At 44.2% G+C, this 23,043-nt stretch overlaps 4 protein-coding genes across 9 annotated transcripts; 3 read left to right on the forward strand and 1 right to left on the reverse strand.

Moving 5' to 3' along the window:
- The first annotated feature begins 184 nt into the window (after window positions 1-184).
- Window positions 185-1,723, forward strand: LOC136193480 (uncharacterized). Its single transcript, XM_065982390.1, has 4 exons — window positions 185-256; window positions 317-841; window positions 912-1,228; window positions 1,275-1,723. The coding sequence occupies exons 2-4, from the start codon at window positions 799-801 to the stop codon at window positions 1,638-1,640; spliced, it is 726 nt and encodes a 241-aa protein (XP_065838462.1). The 5' UTR covers window positions 185-256; window positions 317-798; the 3' UTR covers window positions 1,641-1,723.
- A 2,701-nt stretch (window positions 1,724-4,424) lies between these two features.
- On the forward strand, window positions 4,425-8,844 carry LOC136193605 (death-associated protein kinase 1-like). Its single transcript, XM_065982522.1, has 17 exons — window positions 4,425-4,506; window positions 4,664-4,789; window positions 4,847-4,978; window positions 5,026-5,124; window positions 5,175-5,279; window positions 5,330-5,434; window positions 5,484-5,582; window positions 5,630-5,734; window positions 5,794-5,916; window positions 5,967-6,065; window positions 6,116-6,223; window positions 6,275-6,340; window positions 6,388-7,014; window positions 7,073-8,136; window positions 8,189-8,263; window positions 8,321-8,354; window positions 8,406-8,844. Exons 1-14 carry the CDS (start codon window positions 4,453-4,455, stop codon window positions 7,406-7,408), a joined length of 2,184 nt encoding a protein of 727 aa, XP_065838594.1. The 5' UTR covers window positions 4,425-4,452; the 3' UTR covers window positions 7,409-8,136; window positions 8,189-8,263; window positions 8,321-8,354; window positions 8,406-8,844.
- Window positions 8,845-8,864: 20 nt separating this feature from the next.
- Window positions 8,865-10,959, forward strand: LOC136193606 (solute carrier family 12 member 8-like). Its single transcript, XM_065982523.1, has 10 exons — window positions 8,865-8,890; window positions 8,944-9,016; window positions 9,072-9,283; window positions 9,336-9,405; window positions 9,457-9,524; window positions 9,586-9,690; window positions 9,741-9,820; window positions 9,872-10,288; window positions 10,446-10,571; window positions 10,629-10,959. The coding sequence occupies exons 3-7, from the start codon at window positions 9,134-9,136 to the stop codon at window positions 9,768-9,770; spliced, it is 423 nt and encodes a 140-aa protein (XP_065838595.1). The 5' UTR covers window positions 8,865-8,890; window positions 8,944-9,016; window positions 9,072-9,133; the 3' UTR covers window positions 9,771-9,820; window positions 9,872-10,288; window positions 10,446-10,571; window positions 10,629-10,959.
- Window positions 10,960-17,824: 6,865 nt separating this feature from the next.
- LOC136193531 (chromaffin granule amine transporter-like) lies at window positions 17,825-22,975 on the reverse strand. Of its 6 annotated transcripts, none has more exons than XM_065982441.1 (12): window positions 22,852-22,975; window positions 22,710-22,799; window positions 22,500-22,665; window positions 22,269-22,433; window positions 22,165-22,221; window positions 22,077-22,115; window positions 21,869-22,027; window positions 21,656-21,813; window positions 21,499-21,602; window positions 18,737-21,449; window positions 18,569-18,635; window positions 17,825-18,145 (listed from the first exon to the last, which is right to left on the reverse strand). In XM_065982441.1, exon 10 carries the CDS (start codon window positions 20,609-20,611, stop codon window positions 19,349-19,351), a length of 1,263 nt encoding a protein of 420 aa, XP_065838513.1. In that variant the 5' UTR covers window positions 20,612-21,449; window positions 21,499-21,602; window positions 21,656-21,813; window positions 21,869-22,027; window positions 22,077-22,115; window positions 22,165-22,221; window positions 22,269-22,433; window positions 22,500-22,665; window positions 22,710-22,799; window positions 22,852-22,975; the 3' UTR covers window positions 17,825-18,145; window positions 18,569-18,635; window positions 18,737-19,348. The 6 variants fall into 6 exon arrangements, with proteins under 6 accessions (XP_065838513.1, XP_065838515.1, XP_065838514.1 ...); XM_065982443.1 differs by having other exon boundaries at window positions 17,825-18,420; XM_065982442.1 differs by lacking the exon at window positions 17,825-18,145 and having other exon boundaries at window positions 18,435-18,635; window positions 18,737-21,208; window positions 21,263-21,449.
- Between the last annotated feature and the right edge of the window lie 68 nt (window positions 22,976-23,043).

Below are 23,043 nucleotides of genomic sequence, written 5' to 3' on the forward strand. Positions count from 1 at the left end.
CGAGCTATTTCGCGAATTACACGAGGTAAGATCGATGGAGAGCCCCGCCCCCACACGCTAAGCTTCCCCATACACAGGACAAGGACAAACCGTGGTGGAAAACAAACTTTTTCATACGCGAACCAATTCGTTTCGGAACGTGGGACGGTGAGAAAACGCCACGACGTCATAAATGCATATTATTCCAGGCGTTTTCACATAATGCATACTAAACATATTTGGAGTCGTAATCTTCCTCAGATCCGGTTGGATGGTCGTAAGAAACCTCACACACAAATAATAAATAATTGAATTTATTAATTGGATTTTTTCTAAGGGCAATGCTGGCCTTGGTCTCTCCGCTCTCATGATCTTTCTCACAGTGGAAGTCGCTCTTATAACAACGTTCTCTGTGAGCAGATTATGTTCTCGAGTTCAAGTGGGTCCAGGTGGCGTCTACTTCGTTCTTTCTCACGTCTTGGGAGGAAGACTTGGAGGCGTTCTGGGAACACTATACGACTTCGGACAGCTAAAAGAAAAAATCAATAAAAATAATCAATATAAATATTCTCTCTTATAAGGCGATATCCATTTCCTTATATGGAATTGGATTGGGTGAGGCTGTAGCATTGATGTTTGGCTGCGATTCGACGTGGGCAGTCCGGGGCATTGTTTTTCTCACTGTCACTTCACTTTTTGTCATTGTTCGTGCTAAATCTCTACCCCTGTTGGAAATACCGTGCCCAGGTCGTCTTCTCCGGGCACCGATTCGCCGCTCTAAGCTACGGCGATCACGCAATCGCACTATTCCGCGTCGACATGAACGACAGCGTCCAAGTGGCGCTCGTAAATAAAAACGGAGGTAGGGCGCTCCACCCGCGACGCGCGCGCGCGCTTCACACTCTCGACTTCGTTTTTTTTCTTTTTTCTAGCTGTTATCGCCGGTCCCGACGTTCGAAACGTCACGAGCAAATTCCCTAGGCCTCTACCGGCGAAATGTCGAAGCGTCGTCATTGCCGATCCCACGGAATCGGCAGACGGAATCGACTTTTTGTTCCACGTCGAAAACGTCGACTCGACCCTCAGTCAAAACAACTATTATATTCTCTACAACGCACTCCAGTCGTCCGATGCGATCGACGTTTTAATCTACCGTCTATCGCCGCCACACAGGTTCATGTATTTAGGTCATTGCGTTCGTCCTGGAGGCGTAAAAGCCTACGTTACTCCGGGAAGATACGAAGTCAAAGTACGAGTATTCACCACAATAGATTTTTCTATGTGCAATTGTTCAGGTTTTCGCCTGCGGTCTCGTACGCAACGAGAGCGACTATCATCGACTCCAAACCCTCATCGATCCCATCGTAGTCGATTTGGAGCAACAGGGCGAATATTATATGGCAGTGCACGGGAAATTTAATTCGAAAAATTATCCACCTTCGTTTACCGTTATTCCGTCGACGGCGATCGTGGCGACGCCGTGGACGTCATCGAAGCCATCGACCGAGACTTCAATACATAGTACTGCTCATATTGAGTCTACGACTTTGGCTTCGACTACTTTTGCTCCTTCATCTCCTTCCGGGGCTCGAGTTCCTAAGTTAACTGTCTGGGGATTTTTTCTCATTGTCTTTTGCACGCTTTTAGTTGATTCTGCCTAAGTGGAAATGCATTACTCTTTAATTGCTCGTCGTCGAAAAGCTTCTAGTTTTTTCTTTTGTAAATATTTTGTTAATCATAAAACCGGAAATAGGGGCGGTAAAAGGTGTTTGTGGAATTTGTGTCCATCTGGGTGTCGCGACGCGCGTTTTCGAGCGAATATTCAACGGGGTTGTGGTTTTTCGTTGACGTTCGTAGTCCACCTGACATTGTTTGTCGGTTTCCGCTTGCGACGGGACTTCGAAGAGATCGCCTTTCTTCGCGGAGACGAAATGGCTGCTTATCGACGCGATTGCGACGTTCTATCGTCTCGAATCGGTGCAGCGACACGCAGAAATGACGCTGAGACGACGAACGAAGGCGTATCGGCGACGATCGACTCGAAATTGCGAAGAATTCTCACGGTCACGTGGATGAACGCGCGCGAAAAACATTTATTCGAGCAAATAACGAGAAATCTACGAGCTAAACTAACGAGAAAACGTGCACCTGAATAAATAGATCTTGAATTCGTCCCGTTCTTCGCGCTCTATCTTCGTTGTCCTTCTGCACGAGTTTTCGCCTAGAAAAAAAAGAGATTAGCTACTGTAAATCAATCAATGTACGTACCTTTTTGTTGCGTCCGTATTCGCGCTACCCAGGCTACACCACGGGGAGGTTCGGACGCGTCGTAGCCCAGGTGAGTCTCGCAAAGCGAAGACCCCCTTCCAAAAAGTGTCGGGCGAGTTGCGGGTCCTCGGCCATTCCATTCAGTACCCACCTGGATGAGGATCGGCCCCTAATACCAAAACCCCGGTGCGCTGGTACCAAAGCCTTCGCTATGTCTTCCTGGGAAGAAGCGGGCCTTGCGGAATGGAGAGAGGCTGACTGCTGTTTGTAGAGGTTGACAATGAAGACAGTGCAATGGCGGAATCGAAGGCTCCTGGGCTGGATCATCGTTGGTCTAATCGCGTCGTTCGGGTGAGAAAAGTGCCGGCAACCAGACCGTAGTGAACACCCCCTCCAAGCCGTAACCACTCAGCTTAACGCGGTTCGTGCTTGTTGACGACAATAAGACCTCAAACGATCCGTCTGCCCAGTGCGTAGACCGAGGCCGAAGCCCCCCGTCGCCCTGCTTGCAGGCTCCGGCACGGAATTAACCGTGGGCCACGCTGAGAATCCAACTATCCGTCCTTGCCTTCTGCCAAAGCCTCCGAGCCAGTCCTCTCAAGGATGAGACGCAGATTGCTCCACGCCGCACCCACCCTCAGCGGCAACTGAAGAATCGGTGCGCTCGCTCGCTATTTTGAATAGCGCGCCCCACGCATTCCCCCAGAGCGCTCATTGGTTCGCGGTGTCACGTGGTGTCAAATGCAGTGCGCTCATTCGTTTGACGAATTAGGTGAGAATTCTAAACCGGTTTCGATACAGGTTTGACCGGCGGCATCCTTAGAAAAAATGATGCAACATCGCCACGCGACTGAAGCATGATCAACCACACCCAAGATGGCGGATAACAATATCGCAATACCATGTGATCTCGATAAACCAGCAACGCGACGAAGGAAGACTCCTTTCAAGACGCGACGAAGCGACGAAGCGACTAATCGAAGCAGCGAAAGCGCGAAATCCGTCGAACGGCGTTTCTATGGCGGAAACGGTAGAACTCGAACCGTTTCCGCCGATTTCGACGTCGCCCGAGTCGACGCCGGCGTCGCAACGTCGCTCAAGCGGAAGATCGTAGCCTCAAATTCGCGTAACAGTGATCGACGACGAAGATAGCGAGCTATTTCGCGAATTACACGAGGTAAGATCGCAGGAGAGCCCCGCCCCCACACGCTAAGCTTCCTCATACGCAGGACAAGGACAAACCGTGGTGAAAAACAAACTTTTTCATACGCGAACCAATTCGTTTCGGAACGTGAGACGGTGAGAAAACGCCATGACGTCATAAATGCATATTTAAGATCTGAATTCCAGGCGTTTTCACATCATGCATCCTAAACATATTTGGAGTCGTAATCTTCCTCAGATCCGGTTGGATGGTCGTAAGAAACATCACACATAAATGATAAATAATTGAATTTATTAATTGAATTTTTTCTAAGGGCAATGCTGGCCTTGGTCTCTCCGCTCTAATGATCTTTTTGACAGTTGGCGTGGCTCTTATAACAACGTTCTCTGTGAGCGGATTATGTTCTCGAGTTCAAGCTGGTCCAGGTGGCGTCTACTTCGTTCTTTCTCACGTCTTGGGAGGCAGACTTGGGGCGTTCTGGGAACACTATACGTCTTCGGACAGGTAAAATTTAAGAATTAATAAAAATATTTAATATACGTGTTCTCTTATAAGGTGATCTCTATTTCCTTATATGATTATTGAGCTCTCTGTTCTCGATTTTATCATGGGTTCATTTTCACATTCAAACGAAGGTTAATTAATTAAACAATTTATTTGTACATTTTCAATTTTGTTTCTTTTAGCGGACGAATTCAAGGGTTATAAAGCGGAACTTTGGAAGGCCAATCAAGATCCAGAATTCAAAAATGAGACATTTTGTCGTTTTCTTCACCACAGCAGCTGTTGTCATGGCGATCTGCGCAAACCAGATTTAGCTCATATAGAGATAAATTCGCACTTCCGAAGATGACTCGAGGTAAAGAAGTCCGAGAAGGCTCATCGATTGATGATGCGTAGGGATTGTGTTCAAGATTTGAGAGGGGATGACGTTTCTTCTGTATTCCTTTCCTTGACATTATTAGGGCGTGGCGCGCTGGGTCAATACTATACGGGCATCGAAATTATTAAACGTTGCGCATGCGCACATCATATGTGTAATGAGTAGATTCTCTTCGGCGAAAGAAGCGAAGATAGACGTGGAACCGCTGCTTGTAAGGCTGTAATGGTCGATTAATAGAGTGCGATCGAACAGCAAGATTGTCGCTTTTAAGATGAGATTCGTTTTTTCGCGAAAAGAATCCGTAGAATTCCCCGAAACGATTTCGCTCTTCTAAAACTGTTATTGGCAAAGACTTGTTGTTTGCGCAGAAGCAGAGAGGGATCTCGTCTGTTCGTTCCACGATCGATCGATTGGCAAAGATAATCAAGAGTTTGAGAAATGAGGATGAATTGCGCCGTTTTCTTTCTACAGAAAAAGGATTTCGATCTGATCAGGTATGAAATGGTCGCGTTTTTCATCCCAGCAGACCATTCTATTCTCCTTTTCGTTAGTTCGACTTGGGCTTGTCATTACTTCACTATGTGGCGGGAAGAGAGTTTGATTCGGCGGAATTAGCCGATGAATGGCTCTGTTATGCGATTGTGCAAAAGAATCAAGACATTGAAAATGAATCAGAATACGGGGTATGAATACGTTTAGGATTGGTAAATTAATTGATGCGTGGATGCAGTATGAACTCCGCCCACTTCACTGTGCGTGCAAGTGGGGAAATATTTTTGGCGTTGAATGGCTCGTCACTCACGGTGCAAATATCAACGTGAAAGACTGGGTATGACTTGCAATTGATTTCATATGTTTTCACTCATCACTCTTGTTTAGAGAGAACGTACGCCATATTCTATTGCCTGTGCAAGTTTCGTTGACACAATGAAGAAAATAGTCTATCTCGAAGAACATGGCTACATTTTGTCACCATTTGATATTGTAACAGAATTGATATCAACCCTCTCGCAACAATAACTTTTGATTTATAGGTTTGGGGAGCTGAAAATCAATTTTCTTCATCTGAAAAAGCAAATGAGATTTTTAATTATCTTGTTAATGAAAAAGGATTGAGTGTCAATGCTATTGAAGAAAAGGTGATACATGATGTGCTTTTGTTTGCTACATGTGCAATATTTGTAATAGGATGGGGACACTCCTCTGCATCGTGCCTGCTCCAATGGAAGCATTTCCGGAGTAAAGTGGCTCATGGAACACCGCGTTGATATCAATAGCGTCAACAAGGTTAGAAGATTTCACTTGTGATACTTTTATTCTTATTTCATCTTCAGAAGGGCAGAACGCCTTTTATGTTCGCGTGTGAAAGTGACATCAATCGTTTAGCGAAAGTTCGCTACTTGGGTGAAAAAGGAGCGGACTGTCAAGCAAAAGATCACGTGAGATGTTGTTTATTTGCTACAAATTCAATCAACAAATCGCCGTCTTTTTTATTCAGAAAGGGAGGACGGCTTTGTTTTATGCCACCTATAACTCCTCAAAGTGTGAAGATGACGACGTGAAAGATGTTCTTCGATATCTTGTCATTGAGAAAGGCATTGATATCAATTCTGTTGATGAGGTCGCATTCTGACGATATTTTGAATTTTTGTTTGTTAATCCTATTTTTAGAAGGGAACGACACCCTTATTGTACGCATGTTATCATCCTTCTTTTCTTGTCATTCAGCAACTAATTGAATTAGGAGCTGATGTCTCTGTCAGAAATAAGGTTAGTCAGAATTCTCATTTCTCAATCGTTCTCTATTCAAATCTTTGTAGAACAAACAAAATGCATTGCATATGGTTGCAAAAAGCTATCGAAGGGTAAACAAATCAATTATTGATCTATTGATTAAGAAGGGTGTTGACGTCTCGTGTCAAGATCAGGTGACGTGTTTTTATTCCTAATTGAAAATAATTTATAATCGTGAATTTCAGGACGGAAAGACGCCTTATGAGTTGGCACATGATGGTGAAACAAGAGCTCTCCTTCGACAGCATTACGTATGTCATCATTTTGATTCAGTTTCCGTATGTATTTAAATTAATAGGACGCTGCCCGATTTTCCGTTCTTCGACGAGAAATTGTTCGTCAGGATTCGATTAAATTGTGCGTGATTGGAAATGAAATGGCGGGAAAAACGACGTTGGTGAATTCTCTTCTTCAACTCAATCAATCCCTTCCCAGAGTAGAAGATCGCACTCCAGGTGTGCAAATTCACAATTGTGAAATTTCAGGAGTTGGCAAAGGATCGACGTGGGATTTTGGTGCTCAACCAACATTCCACAGTGCACACGGTCTCTTCTTCCGCCAATCCAATACAATCTTCGTTCTTGTTCTTCGCTTTCGCGATGGGCAACAGATGACGTCAGAAATCGTTCTTCTTGAGATTGGGCGCTATTGGTGTGCGTTTGTGAAAGCGGCGCTTCGCACGCTTTCCTCTCGTATGACGTCACGTCTTCGTCTTTTGATCATTTTCAATTTAATTGATTTTGAAGAGGAGACGGGAATTGAAGTAAGTTTCCAACTGAAACGAGTTGCACAAATTCTCCAAAAAGACTTCAATGACACGTTTAAAATTTTACACGTTTTCGAAATGGATTGCAGTAAAAGCTATTCACTTCGCATGAACGACTTCCGGGAAGAGATAAAAGCTATTCGTGAAAATATGCTAGAGGTAGACTGAGTCACCTAATCGCCTAAATTATTAATTCAAACGTTTTTTTAACATGCAGGAAGCCAATGAGGTGCCAAAGCTTTGTCATGTCATTGAACAGAAGCTATGTCTTCCTGAAAAAGAAGTAAAGTCGTCATTGCGCAATTTTTTGACGTCAGAAGAATTTGTGAAGTGGGTTGTCGAAGACATCGGCATCCGTTTAAATGAAGACGAGAGAAAAGTCTCCGTTGAATATCTTGACTCGTCTGGAATAGTAAGTAATCAAAGTCTTATAATTCCATGCTATTATTGCCTCGACCGCTCTGGTTGTGTCATAATGTCGTCGGTCCACTCCTCGCTCCGCCCTACTTCCCTTTCGGCATGCCGTCTGAGAAATCTGGCGAAGTGTCATTAAAAGACATCGAGTCGGCTTTGAGAGCATTTGAGGACGACCTCAAGAAGAGGGGAACACCATCTTTATATACGGTGACAGTTGAAGAAGCGATTTGGGTTCTTCTCTGTCTAGATCTTTGCATTCGGGTGGAAAACTCACCCGGAACGTTCCAGATTCCCGCTCTACTTCAGCATTCAATTCCTAAAGGCTCCTGGGTCGAAGACGCAATGTTTGACGTGTATCGTGGCCAGCGATACGAATGCTCTCTCTCCGTCGATATCATCTCGCCGTCGTCATTCGTCGTCTTTCAATCTCGCTGCTCTCGCATGGCCAAACCAACGAGTCGCGAGGCGTGGAAAGACGGCGTCAAATTAATAAGAATTGTCGACGACAAAGTCGTTGAAAGTCGCATTGAGCTAGGAATAAAGAAAGGACACTGTTGCATCGATGTCATCCTTCGTTGGTCAAGCAAAAGAGCCTGTGAGGAAGTGGCGAAGGAGTTCCTGGTCGAAATTAAAGACATGATAATGCGAGCGTGCGACGAGAGAAGCCCAGGAGTTATTTTGAACTGGTTCTACTTGGACAGCAAGCATCTGAAACAGATCGACGAAGACCCAGGAATCTATTCTATGACTGACGTAGAAATGAAGATAAGCCAGCACGCCTTTGACCACGTCTTGTTTTCAGTTCGTCCGGAGAAAGGCCATTATTCTTCCGTCCGAAATTTGTCTATACTGACTGAAGAGGAGGTATTTGGAAGGAATGCATTATTGATTCTCTGTGTAGAATTCATGATTCTAGGTGTCAGCCTCTCGAAGGGGGAAGAGAATCGTATCTCCTCGTACTGGTGAGACGAGGCAAGACAATCCCACAAAGGTAGAATCGTCAGGAGTATATTGCTCTAGTTTTTATTCAATGGTTTGCTTCTCTTAGGAGGACGCAGTTCCACACGTTGGGGCGTTGCCTGGTATTGAACTGGAAGGCTAAATTGTCTTTTCTAAAATTCTTTTTTATTCAGTTACCTTTCCGGCGGATGAGGAATTCGTATCAGAGGATTTAATGAAAACGTGTGCAGCCTTCAAAGGATCCAAATGGGAAGATCTCGGCTGTCTTCTTCTCAGCCTCGAAGAAGTTGAAGACATTCGCAAACCGTACGGCGGCAACTCCGTGCACATGCGCAAGGTGCTAGAAGCGTGGAACGCGGCGGAACCACGAACCGTAGGCCAGCTCATCGCGGCTTTTGAGGCTGTTGGTGTGAACCGATTTCATATTAAAAAGAAATACGAAGAGCTACGCAGAACTGTGTTCAAGTAATTACATGTACATTTTTACAGGTATTTTGCTGATTAGGCGATTTTTTAATTAATCAAGTCGCGTCTATAGCTGTATTATATCAATGTTTCAGTTTGGGTGCTTTTTTAATTTTGTTATACTTGTTGCTAAGTTTTTATTTTAGACATCTTGAAATACCACGTGATCCGGATAAAGAAGCACCGCGAGGAAGTAAGGATTTCTCCTTTTTTCTACGATTCCTCGTTCGTTTCACGCACCTTTAGATTGGTCGCTTTGCTTTCGAGGCGTAAAAGTGCGTAAATCCTAGTGAATTAGCTCAAGACGCGACGAATCGAGGTAAAAGACGTCCGAGAAGGCTCATAAACTAATAGATAGATCTAAACCTGTCTAGATGGCTTTATAAAGCCTGCAATCAACGCAGTAAAAGAGCGAGAATTGTCGAACGGGGTCCCCATGGCGGAAACGTTAGAACTCGAACCGTTTCCGCCGATTTCTACGTCGCCCGAGTCTACGCCCGCGTCGCAACGTCGCTCAAGCGGAAGATCGTCGCCTCAAATTCGCGTAACAGCGATCGACGACGAAGATAGCGAGCTATTACACGAGGTAAGATCGAAGGAGAGCCCCGCCCCCACACGCTAAGCTTCCCCATACACAGGACAAGAACAAACCGTGGTGGAAAACCAACTTTTTCATACGCGAACCAATTCGTTTCGGAACGTGGGACGGTGAGAAAACGCCACGACGCCATAAATGCATATTTAAGATCTGAATTCCAGGCGTTTTCACATCATGCATTCTAAACATATTTGGAGTCGTAATCTTCCTCAGATCCGGTTGGATGGTCGTAAGAAACATCAAACATAAATAATAAATAATTTGAATTGATTAATTGAATTTTTTCTAAGGGGCAATGCAGGCCTTGGTCTCTCCGCTCTCTTGATTTTTCTCACAGTCACGTTTTGGGAGGAAGACTTGGAGGCGTTCTTGGAACACTATACGTCTTCGGACAGGTAAAATTAAGTATTAATAAAAATATTTAATATACGTGTTCTCTTATAAGGCGATCTCTATTTCCTTATATGATTATTGAGCTCTCTGTACTCGATTTTATCACTGGTTCATTTTCACATTCAAACGAAGGTTAATTAATTAAACAATTCATTTGTACATTTTTAATTTTGTTTCTTTTAGCGGACGAATTCTAGGGTTATAAAGCGGAACTTTGGAAGGCCAATCAAGATCCAGAATTCAAAGATGAGACATTTTGTCGTTTTCTTCACCACAGCAGCTGTTGTCATGGCGATCTGCGCAAACCAGATTTAGCTCATATAGAGATAAATTTGCGCTTCCGAAAACGACTGGAGGTAAAGAAGTCCGAGAAGGCTCATCGATTGATGATGCTGAGGGATTGTGTTCAAAGTAATCAAGATTTGAGAGGGGATGACGTTTCTTCTGTATTCCTTTCCTTGACATTATGAGGGCGTGGCGCGTTGGGTCAATACTATACGGGCATCGAAATTATTAAACGTTGCGCATGCGCACATCATATGTGTGATGAGTATATTCTCTTCGGCGAAAAAAGCGAAGATAGACGTGGAACCGCTGCTTGTAAGGCAGTAATGGTCGATTAATAGAGTGCGATCGAACAGCAAGATTGTCGCTTTTAAGATGAGATTCGTTTTTTCGCGAAAAGAATCCGTAGAATTTCCCGAAACGATTTCGCTCTTCTAAAACTGTTATTGGCAAAGACTTGTTGTTTGCGCAGAGGCAGAGAGGGATCTCGTCTGTTCGTTCCACGATCGATCGATTGGTCAAGATAATCAAGAAGAAGAGAAATAAGGATGAATTGCGCCGTTTTCTTTCTACAGAAAAAGGATTTCGATCTGATCAGGTATGAAATGGTCGCGTTTTTCATCCCAGCAGACCATTCTATTCTCCTTTTCGTTAGGACGTCTATGGCTTGAAACTAGAGAAAGATATTTCTCCTCATCTGTTTACCTTGCCTGCTGATTATGCGTCGTACAGCAATGTTCTTCGATTTCTTGGCACTGACACGGAAGCGAGACCGTTTCACTACGCCCGTACTCTTGAAAGCATATTTTGTCATAGCAAAGAAAACGGCCTTACTCCCAACGATACCGAAAACGCCCTTCTTGCTACGGCAAAGTTGTTTCTTTGTCTTAAAGAAGATCGAGAAGTGTCTGTAGATTCTTTGCGGCCTCTCTATCTTCTTACCCGTGAAGATGAGCTAAAATTGTCGAGCGAACTGGTTTTCCTAGACAATGTCTATGGCGCTACAACAGGGTCAAAAATGAATGAATGAATAAATGAATGAATGAATGAATGAATGAATGAATGAATGAATGATTCGAATGAATGAATGAATGAATGAATGAATGAATGATTTGTATGAATGAATGAATGAATGAATGAATGATTCGAACGAATGAATGAATGAATGAATGAATGAATGAATAAATGAATGAATGAATGAATGAATGAATGAATGAATGAATGAATGAATGAATGAATAAATGAATGAATGAATGAATGAATGAATGAATGAATGAATGAATGAATGAATGAATGAATGAATGAATGAATGAATGAATGAATGAATAAATGAATGATTCGAATGAATGAATGATTCGAATGAATGAATGAATGAATGAATGAATGAATGAATGAATGAATAAATGAATGATTCGAATGAATGAATGATTCGAATGAATGAATGAATGAATGAATGAATGAATGAATGAATGATAGGAATGATTGATACGAATGAATGAATGAATGATACGAATGAATGATACGAATGAATAAATGATACAAACGAACGAATGAATGAATGAATGAATGAATGAATAATTTGTATGAATGAATGAATGAATGAATGAATGAATGAATGAATGAATGAATGAATGAATGAATGAATGAATGAATAAGTTATTAGTGATTTTATGAAACTTTATTTAGAGGGTATCCTCAAAATGTTTGCAACAGTTGCCTTCACCGATAAGGAGGAAGACGAAGAAAAATGGCAGCAAGAGACAGACGCGTACATGCTGTTTCAAAGATTTCTAGACGACTGCGAAGGTATAAAAGAACATTTATTCTCCAATATTAAACTCCAGAATCGGGTTATCGTTTTCAGAGGAAAAGCACTACTGCAGCCTGTCCCATGTCCTGACATTTTTCACCGGATCAAATGCAATTCCTCCTACTGGCTTTAGGCTGAAGCCCAAGTTGCATTTCAGTCATTCAGCAATTTTCCCACAGAGTTCAATATGCTTCCTAACGCTGACCTTGCCCGTTCAGAAAAAAGGTGAAGATGCGGAGGCATACGTCGAACGTTTAGTTCATGCCTTCGTCAACGTCACTCACCTTGGCCAAATTTGAATCAAACTTGTTAAACGTTTTTTGTCACTGCGCTGTGTTGCGTACATTGAAATCTTTTTGCGTTATTTCGAAATGACCAGGTTGTTCCTTTTAAAGGCTGTAATTGTGTTCGGATTTGAAAAACAGACCATTCTAAATCTGTCAGGGTTGTTGCTAATTAGGCATTAAAAGTCTGTGATTGTGTTCCGAATTGAAAAACATACTTTCAAAAATTTCAATAAAGACAACTTTCAGTTGCATTCATTTGTATCATTCATTCATTCATTCATTCATTCAAATCATTCATTCATTCGTTTGTATCATTTATTCATTCGTATCATTCATTTGTATCATTCATTCGTATCATTCATTCGAATCATTCATTCATTCATTCGAATCATTCATTCATTTGTTCGTATCATTCATTCGTTCGTATCATTCATTCGTTTGAATCATTCATTCATTCGTTCGAATCATTCATTCGTTCGAATCATCTATTCATTCGTTCGATTCATTCATTCATTCATTCATTCATTCATTCATTCATTCATTCGAATCATTCATTCATTCGTTTGTATCATTTATTCATTCGTATCATTCATTCGTATCATTCATTCGAATCATTCATTCGAATCATTCATTCATTCGTTCGTATCATTCATTCATTCGTTCGTATCATTCATTCGTATCATTCATTCATTCATTCATTCGTATCATTCATTCATTCGTTTGTATCATTTATTCATTCGTATCATTCATTCGTATCATTCATTCATTCATTCATTCATTCTTTCATTCGTTCAAATCATTCATTCATTCATTCGTTTGAATCATTCATTCATTCGTTCGAATCATTCATTCGTTCGAATCATCTATTCATTCGTTCGATTCATTCATTCATTCATTCATTCATTCATTCATTTATTCATTCATTCATTTTGACCCTGTTGTAGCGCCATAAATGTCAGACACGAGAATGTTATCGGCAGCTTGCCTTATCATTTCCTAGTCGACCTACAGAAGTGCAAATTGTCTTCCCTTCACGAAGAGACCGTTGATTTACTTCCTAAGGAAATTCGTCCTAGAATGCTTTCCAGTCTTGTCGGCGAACGCATCAAAGAAGAAAGCATAGTTAAATCGTCTAACGAGCAACGCATTGAAGAGGCTGGCGGTTTGGAAGATTTTCTAAAGTCTGAAATGCTTGCCAAGGGCATTAAAAGCGTTTACGTTCACCAGTACAGGACTGAATCACTCCCTCCAACTCTACTGAAAGGCTTACAGACGTTAGCGGAAAAGTTTGAAGTTGAATGCCTGCATTCATTTTGCACTTCACTGGTTGTTTTCTCCAGTCAAGAAGAGATAGGCGAGCCGTCACAAAGAGACATTTTCCTGAAGTCTACTGTTAATGAAGAAGATCCAGGTCCCACTGTACTCTATATAACAGATTCTTTTCTAAACTCAGCGACCAAGCCCGGCAGCACTTTTTCGGAAAGAGTTGCTGATTGCGTTCTTCGTGTTCTGCAAACTTCGTTCAAACAAGACAGCGTAATCGTTGGTATGCTTTCATTAGAGGTGTACGAAGGAATTCCTGTCTATTTGAAAGATCGTAATATCGAATTTCTTGAATTATGCGAAGAAGAGAATTTTTCAGAGAGTCGTGGACTTGGCAGAGTCGTGTGCGGAAAACGGCTTTTTTCTAGCCACGAGCGGCAAATCAAATACGATTTCAACTTCAAGTTTGAAGTAGACGAATGGGTCGCTTACGAAAAAGACGAAGACTCGTACATTTACGCGAAAATATTTCACTATGTGTACGAACGCAGTGTGAAGGCGAAAGCCGGATCAGTCAGACAAAGACCTAAGTATATGATTATTATTGGCCTAGGAGAACCAATCGAAGCCGACAGTATGAAACTTTTCAAATTTTTTAGAGATCGTCCTGCGCCAAATCTTCCAGAACTTACTGAAGAGCGGGAAACTGCTGAAGAGAGCACAGACGTTGCAGTTTTAACCGAAGAAGAAAGCGCCGATCATTTGAAGCGGGAAGCCTTGTCTTTGGAAGGTAAAAAAGACGAGGTGCGAACGTTGCTGTCCGAAATTTGGGCCCTCGAAAATAAAGACGACCAACGGAGGGCAATAAAACGGTTGTTCTTGCAGTGGCATCCCGACAAGAACGACGAACCCGACGCGAAAGATGTCTTCATATTTTTAAAGGCCGAGGTGGAGAAAGGTCCTCCGGCCAAAAGTCGAAGTGAAACGACTGGGGGTAACACTTCGTTTTCTTATACATCGTTCTACGACGAGTGGAATAGCTACGCAAAACGTTCCCGCCGTCGTCCACGTGAACAAGAAGCGTCGCCTCAGCCTCAATCTACTTCCGGCCAATTCCGATCTCAATCTCGCCGAAGGCGATCGGGTCCGGCCTTTTTTTCGCGTTCTTGTCCTCCCCCTACTCCGCATCTGAAGCCGGATCCAAGATGGGGAGCGATGTTCATTAGACAGGCTAAAGCTGACTTGCTTGCTGCTCAAGAGCACTATGAAAGGCAACGCAAGAAAGATGACACAGTTTCCAAGAACTTTGCTCTTGTCTGTTATCAATGCCGCGAATCCGTTGAGAAAGCACTGAAGGGCATTCTTCTTTGTAAGAAAGGAGTAGATTCTAAGAGAATGGAAGAAAGCAAACTGCAGGCTTTTCTCCACGCTTCGGATTACGTCGGCCGTCATTCCGAAGAACTTGTCGATTATGTGCTGCTAATAAACGACGAAGATGCCTCGAAGGCTCGAATGCCGTCGGATGACTCTACTTCCGAGCCTGCTTCATTGTACGTTAAAGCACAGGCAGATATTGCCTTGGAAGGGGCAGAAGGCATTCAGAAAATTGTTAGTGAAATGTTTTCTTCCATTTTGTGAGAGGAGAGGAAATGGCGTCAAGTAGTCTGTTTTTCTGTTTTTCTGTTTGTTTTCGTGTTTCTTGTCACCGCTGCTGCATGCATGCATGCTCTTTGTTTGCTTTTGCCGCTTTTCGCTTCTTCTTGTACGGTATATGCCACACTTTTTTTAGTAATTGCTCTTTGCTTGAAGTCCGTTGCGTGGATTATATAGAAAAGGTTTAGGCTGACAATCAAGTTGCAGTTTTCTAAATTCAAGACGACGCTCTGCTCGCCTTCACGCCGTCTTCCGCGTTCACGGCTGGCATCCGAAGACTTCCGACTGGGCAACAGAGATCTTCAACGCAGAAAGCGACACAGTCTGCTCAATCGGCCGCGCACTATACCTGGCCATCTACGGGAGGGCGGCTTCGATCAGCGCCAACGAAAGGTACATTCGCTCAAAAAGCGTCGCGAAAATCGGCAGCTATTTGCCGAACTGCATGCGGAGGATCGTATGCGCAGAAGAAGAAGAGCGTCTCAAGTTGAATACTCTAGTCACGAAAGTGGCGTAGACGTACGCTCTCCCCAGACCGATTGTGTCGGCAGGGGCTATTTTGCACATCCCTCTCAACCTCCTACGCCGTCTTGCCTCCCACGTGCGGCATCTGCATGGTTCTAATTACTTGCTCGAAAGGGAGCCCCGCCGATTTCTCAAAGTCGGCGAAGAACGACGTGCGAAACCTCGCGTTGTTTCGGCATATCGACGCTGAGTTTCGTTTCGAAAGCCTTTAGCACGAGTGATCGTGGATTCCGGCATTCTGTAACGTACGTTAGAAAGGAGAGAACGCATCGATAAAAAAACGAGAAGAAAAACGAAATTATACGCTCACAATCGTTCTACGATTTGGAAAAATATAACTACGCTTCTGTATCATTCAAACCCACGACGATGACTTCACCCGAGAGCTCAAAGATTTAAATATGATGATACACTGTACTTGTATGTAAATCTAAAACGTGATTGAACTATGTGATTGAACTATGTTTAATTAATTAATTAACTAATCTGCTAGTTTTTCACGTGAGCATACTTGTGTCCTCGCTCACGTGCGCTCTTCTCATTGGTCGCAAGGTGTTTAGTGTTCGGGTTATAGTCTGAAGTGTTTTCTCCGAAGCACACAGAAGTCCGAAGCCCAGCTAACCGAACCGAACGCTCATCTCAGCGACTCTATTGCAGCTGTGAAGCGCATGCCACTCGCATTGGACTTTGTCGACGAAAATTGGTAAGCGCACGCTTCCCGTATCTACAGCTTCGCCCGCGCAACGCGTTGTCGCGTCCGCTCGGCGCGTCGAGCGGCATCGAGCGGCGTCGAGCAGCGTCGCGCGGCGTCGAACGAGCGTCGGCGTGACTGTTTTTCGCGCGGCGAGTGACGCGGGGACGCGACGACGCGCGTAATCCACTCGCCTTTAGGCGATCCCTCATCGCGTGCGCCCGCGCTTCGTTTTATATCATTTCCATCTCCTTTTTTTCTTGTTCGGCGACGAAAGAGTGCCACGAGGCCAACGCGACGAACAGGTTCGCAATCACTTCGGGACCCCAGTGGTGTAGGCGTGCACCTTGGGGGCGGGGCTTCCTGTAACATACACACGGCGCTGACTGCCTGCGATGCTACTGCCCGCGGCTCGCGAGCATAGAAAAATTTCCAACAGTCTAACCTTTAGGTCTGGTTTCCAAAAGTCTAATCGAGGGCGGGTTGGGGTTCGCGAGTGGGGGCGGGTAGCGGTGGCAGCGCACGAAGCCCAATGGTGTACGTTGCAGAGAGTGTAGCGGGACAACACTTAGGCGTAATGTAATGGCGGTCTCTTCTTTACGTGCTCGGTTTGCATCATCACAGCGACTACGTTAGTTTGCACGGGTCCTCTCCCTTGCACTAAGGTTTTAGTTGGCGGCTGCTAGAAGGGTAGGGCGGTTTCAGTAGTAGGCTTGTAGCTCCTTCCCTTCACGTGTTTAGCTAGCAGCCGCCACGTGCTTTAGACCATGTTTCAATGGACTTGTGAGGTAATCTAGGTTGATTAGAATATTTTAGGTCAATGGATTAATAAGGTAATCTAGGGTGATTAGAATATAGGCATATTTTAGCTCAATAGATTAATGAGGTAATCTAGGCTTTATCATGTTATTTTTTTCAGGGTAGCCTAGTAGGTTATTGATTTTATTTGCAGGTTTTTGATTCTACTTACACGTTTTGATTTTTTACAGGTTTTTGATTTTATTTGCAGATTTTTGATTTTATTCACAGGTTTTGATTTTTTACAGGTTTTTTTATTTGCAGGTTTTTGATTTATTTGCAGGTTTTTCATTTTTTCACAGGTTTTGATTTTGTTCATCGGCTTTTTGTTTTAAATATATATTTTTACAGGTGTCTTTATATTTAATTATTCATTTATGTTGTTTTTAAAGCACAATTCTAAGAATTCAAATTCAGCTGAGACATCGATTTGCAAAGGTGAGCATTTTCAGTCACTTTATCATTTTCTATTGACTGGCACGATATTGCCAGGCGAGGAATGAAGAAAGAAGACAGCTCAAGATTGAGAACTTCGCGTGTGTTTTATAATGCATGGTACTGTGTAGTTGGGTGCGTCGTTCTCTTGGTCTCCAGGTATGGAGACAAGAGATGTCAGTTAGCCTTCTGTGTAGTGCGCGAATCCCACGCGTCGCGTTACCTGAAACTGACGCATGAGCGCGCGCGCGGGCCTTCCGTTGACGCTTCGCGTTTTCCACGCGGTTGCATGTCTCTCCACTCCCGGAGCATGAGCGAGCGCGCGTCCCTTCCGCAAACGCTGTGTCTCACGTGTCGCCCTACTCGCGTGTTCGTGAAAGTAGGTACAATTACGGCAAAAAATTTTTATTGAAATATCCCGATTATTAAAAAATTGAAATTAAGTGTTCTCGTTTCTTCTTCGTCCTCCTCCCGTCGTCGTTGTCCTGCGATGCCGCTTGGCCAGGAGGCCAAGCGGTGGGACTGAGACTGCAGTCCCCACAGTGGACTTTAATCCAAGTTCACAGGGGAACGGCGGATTAGCCTTCGGCCGCCAAGGAGGGTGGCGCATATTAATCTCCAGCCCACAAGGAGGGAGACTTTCACCCCAGGGTGACGTCTTCGTCGACTTCTGCTTCTTTCTTCATCTATATCGTCAGATTGATCGATGCCTTCAAAATAGAAATCAAAGCAAAATTCGATACTAATGAAATTCTATAGTCTTCGCTGCTGTACATGGACGTAGAAACGCTGTGGAGGAGGGAACTGATCCATATGCCAATATCAATACCCGCAATAAAATGTCCAATATTAGCCAAAATTAAAAGCGTGAGGTCAATTTGGTACCACAGAATCAACAAGGCAACTGATCCCAACAATTTCATAACAAAATATCGAGAATCGGAGAGATGACCCAAATCACCAAAAACGTGTGCTATCAGGGACGCTAAAAATCTCGACATCGGGAATATCCAAATAAACGCGCTAGATCTACTGTAATAGGCTAGTATAACAACTCCGCGTGGCTAAACGGTTCGTGCGAGCCAAAATTCAGGAGAAAAACGCTAATTTATTCGGATAACACAAAAGCGCACCTTTTTGGACGGTTTCTTCGGACTTGAGCGCACGTTCTCGATGGGAAAGCGCTTCGCAGGTGTAGATCTAAGCAAAAAGAACGAGGCGAACGTGATCGGTGACGTCCGGGTGGAGGAATTCGTCTTTTTTATCGCGAAAAACGGGCACCCTATCGCTCATACGCTTACCGATGCCTTTTCTGCATTCGTCGCTGGCTTCCGCGCCGTCGTTGTCGCCGAAATGGATCGTTTTCTCCTTCTACGTTTCTTCTTCGATCACGTGTTGGCTTCGCGATGTCCGGGCAGTTCGCTCACGGTTGAGGAAACGGTTCGCGTCCTTCGTGAGCGCATTGCGGGAGACTCGTGCGAGTACAGAAAATTTGCTCCGAAGCAGGAAACGCGGTTTGATAGCCGACTTACCGGTCTCAGATCAAATTAATTATAACAACATGTGTCTTCTTCTTCTAATGGGAAACCCTTCATATGTGCCTACTCGTTGCTGTTGCTGTTGTTGTTGCCTCTGCATTGCGTGCTGTATGTAAGATTGGTGTGTTAGTCTGAATGCATGTTTCTTTCCATTATGTTGTACGCTCTTCTTTCCCTTACTTCTATGTTGTTTGGCCTAGTAGAGTTGCCTTGCGTCAGCTGCTGCCAATAAAGTTTCACCGGCGTCTACCCAGCTGAAAAGTCAACACTGCTTTAGCAACACTAGCTAAAGCAGAGGAGATTTTTCATTAACTTCTTCGTTCTCTGTCTCCTTCCCACTATTTCCTCCGCGCTTCTTAATGTCTTTCATGTAGATTAGCATAAAGGCGAACACACAAACGTTGCAACAGCAACGGACCAGGCGGCCCACCCAAAGTCAACGTACCTCGCCACAGCCGAACCGTATATCGGACTGATAATAAAGCCGACGCAGAACGCCGTTGAAACAATCGAATAGACAGTTCCATAAACGGACGTATAGCGAACGTCGGCAACCATACCGAGAAGGGGGCTCATGGCAGCGTCAACCGCGCCCACTCCAACTCCCATAAAGACGAGAGGCACAAGAGAAATATAGAGATTATACTTGTGAAAGAGAGCGACTAGAGGCAGCAGCGCCATTCCAACAGCAATGAGAATCATCCCTATCATAGCACTGAGCCACCACCACCTACTCGGCACCTTCCCGGCGGCCGGAGCGGCGAAGACGTAGGCAAGTGAGACAGCCGCCATAATGTAGCTGACCCTCGACGGCGTCGCCTCCGGATCGTGAAAATTATTCTTCATCCACGTTGGCAGTATGGGTTCGGTGAGGGAGAGAGAGGCAGCAGTAAGCACGAGCGCAAAAAAACCGACGAGTATGTAAGAATCTCTCATGAGGACCCATATTGATGTGGGCTTCTCGTCGCTTTTACGCGGCGATTTGTTTCCGCCCACGAGAACAAGGGCGGAAAGAATTAACGCTAAAACTGCAAGGGATCCCGTTATGATATACGGATACTTCCAGCCGGCGTCGACGCCGCCCGGCACGTTGGCAAAGGCGCCTCCAAACGGGTAGCCGACAATGAGACCCAGTCCGGCTCCAGTGAAAATCTTTCCCATCGCCGCGCCGCGCTCCTCCTGGTCTGGATAGCGATCGGCGATGACGGCGAGGGAAGCGGTCAAGGCGGCAGACTCGCCGACGCCCTGGACGGCGCGAGATGCGATGAGAACGTAGTACATTTTCCCGACGTTTGATACGATGAGATTGGCGAAGGCGGAAACAAAGGAGGCGAGGGCGAAGATGAAGAAGCCGAAGAGTAGGGGTCCCGTTGTGCCGTGGTAGACAATGTAGCCGACGAAAGGATTGGCGACGATCGTTGCGAAGGAGTTTGTCGCGAGGAGGACGCCTATGCGGATAGACGTCTCGGTCTCGTTAAGGAATGCGGCGATCGTCGGTACGATGAAGGAGTTGAGTAAACATTGGAGGAAGAGGGAGATGAAGGCGACGACGAGAATAAGTGGACGGTAAGAAGAGATTCGAGAGAGAATCCCAGCGTTATGAGTCGACTCCGGAGCGGAAGACCTTGTCTCCTCCATTGATGTGATGTACTGGAGAGCTATTTCCTGTGTACGTACACGTTAGGTCGGTGTGACGTCATGCAATGAGTCACTTCGTGCAACTTCCTTTGGCTTTACTTCAATCAGCTGCTGCCATATAGCCAGCGTACAGAGAACGCTCACCGAAGAAGTACTTACATAAGGTCGATGAATGAAGGTTTGGCTCCAGATTCACGGGTGACGAACAACGATGACGTCGAAGGTCACTTCTGGGCGTGTTTAGGTTGGGATCGCTTTGCGCAGAGTCCCTTCTTTGGTGCTGCCGCCTTCTAGCAACCATGGCATCGTAGAGGCTCGCTGCGACGATGTCGGTTGTGGCAGTGACGTCGTCGCTTCCACGTAGAATTGGATTGTCGACGTCCCCATTTGACATAACGCTTTCTGTTTCTCGCGTTGCTTGTCCGCTTTGTCCTGGCTACGTTTAACTTTGGAACTACCAGTTCCAAACGAGACCTGCCTGACGCGATTTTGGAGGTTTTTTTTCACTTGAGAGATGATGCATAGTCGCAGGGCCCTAAATTGCCAGTGTCTCGCGTCGTCGATCTCGTTTACAGCCTTTTTTCGCTATACGAAAGCCTGTAGGATTTGCATCGCAATTTTCTCTTAATTCGCCGTCCCTGTGGTCATCACCTTTAACGGCAACGGACGACCATGACAGCCATGAGTGAACAGAGCACCAGGGAGATTTGTCTGCCACTCAGCTTGACTTTTAGCGCCAGAAGAGGATACGTGTCAATGACTCTATTGTTATCAGCGCGGTGTTCCAAAAGCCATTTCATTCCAAAAATGCTTCCACCCCCGCAGGCATGACGCCATACTATTACAAACATTGCACATGTAGCAAACAAAAGCACATCTGGTATCACCTTTTCTTTAATAGCATTTACGCTGATTCCTTTTCATTAAAACGATAATCAAAAATCTCGTTTGCTTTGTCAGATGACAAAAATTGATTCTAAGCTCCCCAAGCCTATAAATCAAAAGTTATTCTTGCGAGACGGTTGATATCAATTCTGTTACGACATCAGATGGTAACAAAATGTAGCCATGTTCTTCGAGATAGAGCATTTTTTTCATTGTTTCAACGGAACTTGCACATGCATAAGAATATGGCGTACATCCATCCTAAAAAAGCTCTAGAGATGAGTGATGTCATATCAGCAATTCTATCGCCGGGACGCCTGATGGAACGCGACTTCTCTAAACAATAAACACACTGACTACGAGTGCACGTACTCATTTTTTCGTCTCCCCCTTCGGATTTTTCCTTTCGGGGTCGCGGTTTGGGGACGGGTTTTTCAGCTGGTTTATCTTCTTGCATTTCTTCGTATTTGCCTTGAAGTGTTCCTTGCAGTAGCAATTTATGTCGAGAAATCCGAATTCGCCGATTTTGAGCTACACTCCAAAATTAGCGAATCTACGTCATCCCACATCCGAAAATAACCTTCTTATCGCATTTGACGCAAATCCTCGCGTCGTTCTCCTGAGAACGTTAATTTCCTTATTGAATCAATAATTTGTCCCCCACTTACCTGTTCCTCTTTCGCCTGCTTCTTCTTTCGCGGAGGAGCGCGTGGAATCGTCTCCACCTAAGAACGAATAAAAATAAAAGCATATATTTATTTTGAATACGCACTTGGTTCCCATGACGTTTCGCCGAGAAGTCCATACGCAACGAAATCGCAATAGAATCCCACTCAATGCCCCCTAACTATGCAATCATTACTAGAGACTACCTTGGATGAAGCCATGGGTCTCGCATCGACGATTGTAATCGATTTAGGAGAAGCAACGTCTTCTGCTACATAAGACAGAGAAAATAGAAGCGTTAATTGTTATTTTTTATTTATTTATTTATTTATCTTGCCTTTTGTGTTGGTTGATTTTTTCTCGAGCGAGTTGTAGCATTCGTTGCAGACGCGTTCAAGACGTTCGTCACCCGGTTTCGGCGTCTTGCTTTGGAAGACAACAAGATCAACTTTGTGACTCGAACACGTGGAGCAGACGACTTTGCCACAATTACGACAGTGATGCTAAAATAAAAAGATTAATATCATCGATTTTTAGGTATGTTTACCTTTCTATTGAATTTTGAGAATTTCGCTTTTCGCCATCCGTGACTTTTCCGTCCGGGACCCAAACAGCATGAGTAAAAAGTTGACATTTTCTAAAATTATTAATTAATTAAGAAGATTTATGAGTTTTAATTAATTCTTGACCTTGGCCTTTTTGCACTTTTGCCATAATTTTTTTCAAATTCGATAGCCAATTGTTCTTGTCGCTCAAAATCGGCGCGAAAACGTGAAACGATTTATCGGTGTGATTAATTTGAAAAGCATTATCAGTATCTATAAATAGCCCAATAAATAGATAAATATAACTCTATATATTTTCCCACCCAAATGCTTATC

This window comes from Oscarella lobularis, chromosome 12 (assembly GCF_947507565.1).
Source record: "Oscarella lobularis chromosome 12, ooOscLobu1.1, whole genome shotgun sequence".
Lineage (NCBI taxonomy): Eukaryota > Metazoa > Porifera > Homoscleromorpha > Homosclerophorida > Oscarellidae > Oscarella > Oscarella lobularis.

Coding starts and splice junctions, on each gene's coding strand:
- LOC136193480 (XM_065982390.1), top strand. CDS start 799: ATGAACGACAGCGTCCAAGTGGCGCTCGTAAATAAAAACGGAG. Junction 842..911: donor GCTCGTAAATAAAAACGGAG/GTAGGGCGCTCC, acceptor TCTTTTTTCTAG/CTGTTATCGCCGGTCCCGAC. Junction 1,229..1,274: donor CGGGAAGATACGAAGTCAAA/GTACGAGTATTC, acceptor GCAATTGTTCAG/GTTTTCGCCTGCGGTCTCGT.
- LOC136193605 (XM_065982522.1), top strand. CDS start 4,453: ATGAGTAGATTCTCTTCGGCGAAAGAAGCGAAGATAGACGTGGAACCG. Junction 5,917..5,966: donor ATATCAATTCTGTTGATGAG/GTCGCATTCTGA, acceptor TCCTATTTTTAG/AAGGGAACGACACCCTTATT. Junction 6,066..6,115: donor ATGTCTCTGTCAGAAATAAG/GTTAGTCAGAAT, acceptor AAATCTTTGTAG/AACAAACAAAATGCATTGCA.
- LOC136193606 (XM_065982523.1), top strand. CDS start 9,134: ATGGCGGAAACGTTAGAACTCGAACCGTTTCCGCCGATTTCTACGTCG. Junction 9,284..9,335: donor ATAGCGAGCTATTACACGAG/GTAAGATCGAAG, acceptor CCCCATACACAG/GACAAGAACAAACCGTGGTG. Junction 9,525..9,585: donor TCAGATCCGGTTGGATGGTC/GTAAGAAACATC, acceptor ATTTTTTCTAAG/GGGCAATGCAGGCCTTGGTC.
- LOC136193531 (XM_065982441.1), bottom strand. CDS start 20,611: ATGGAGGAGACAAGGTCTTCCGCTCCGGAGTCGACTCATAACGCTGGG.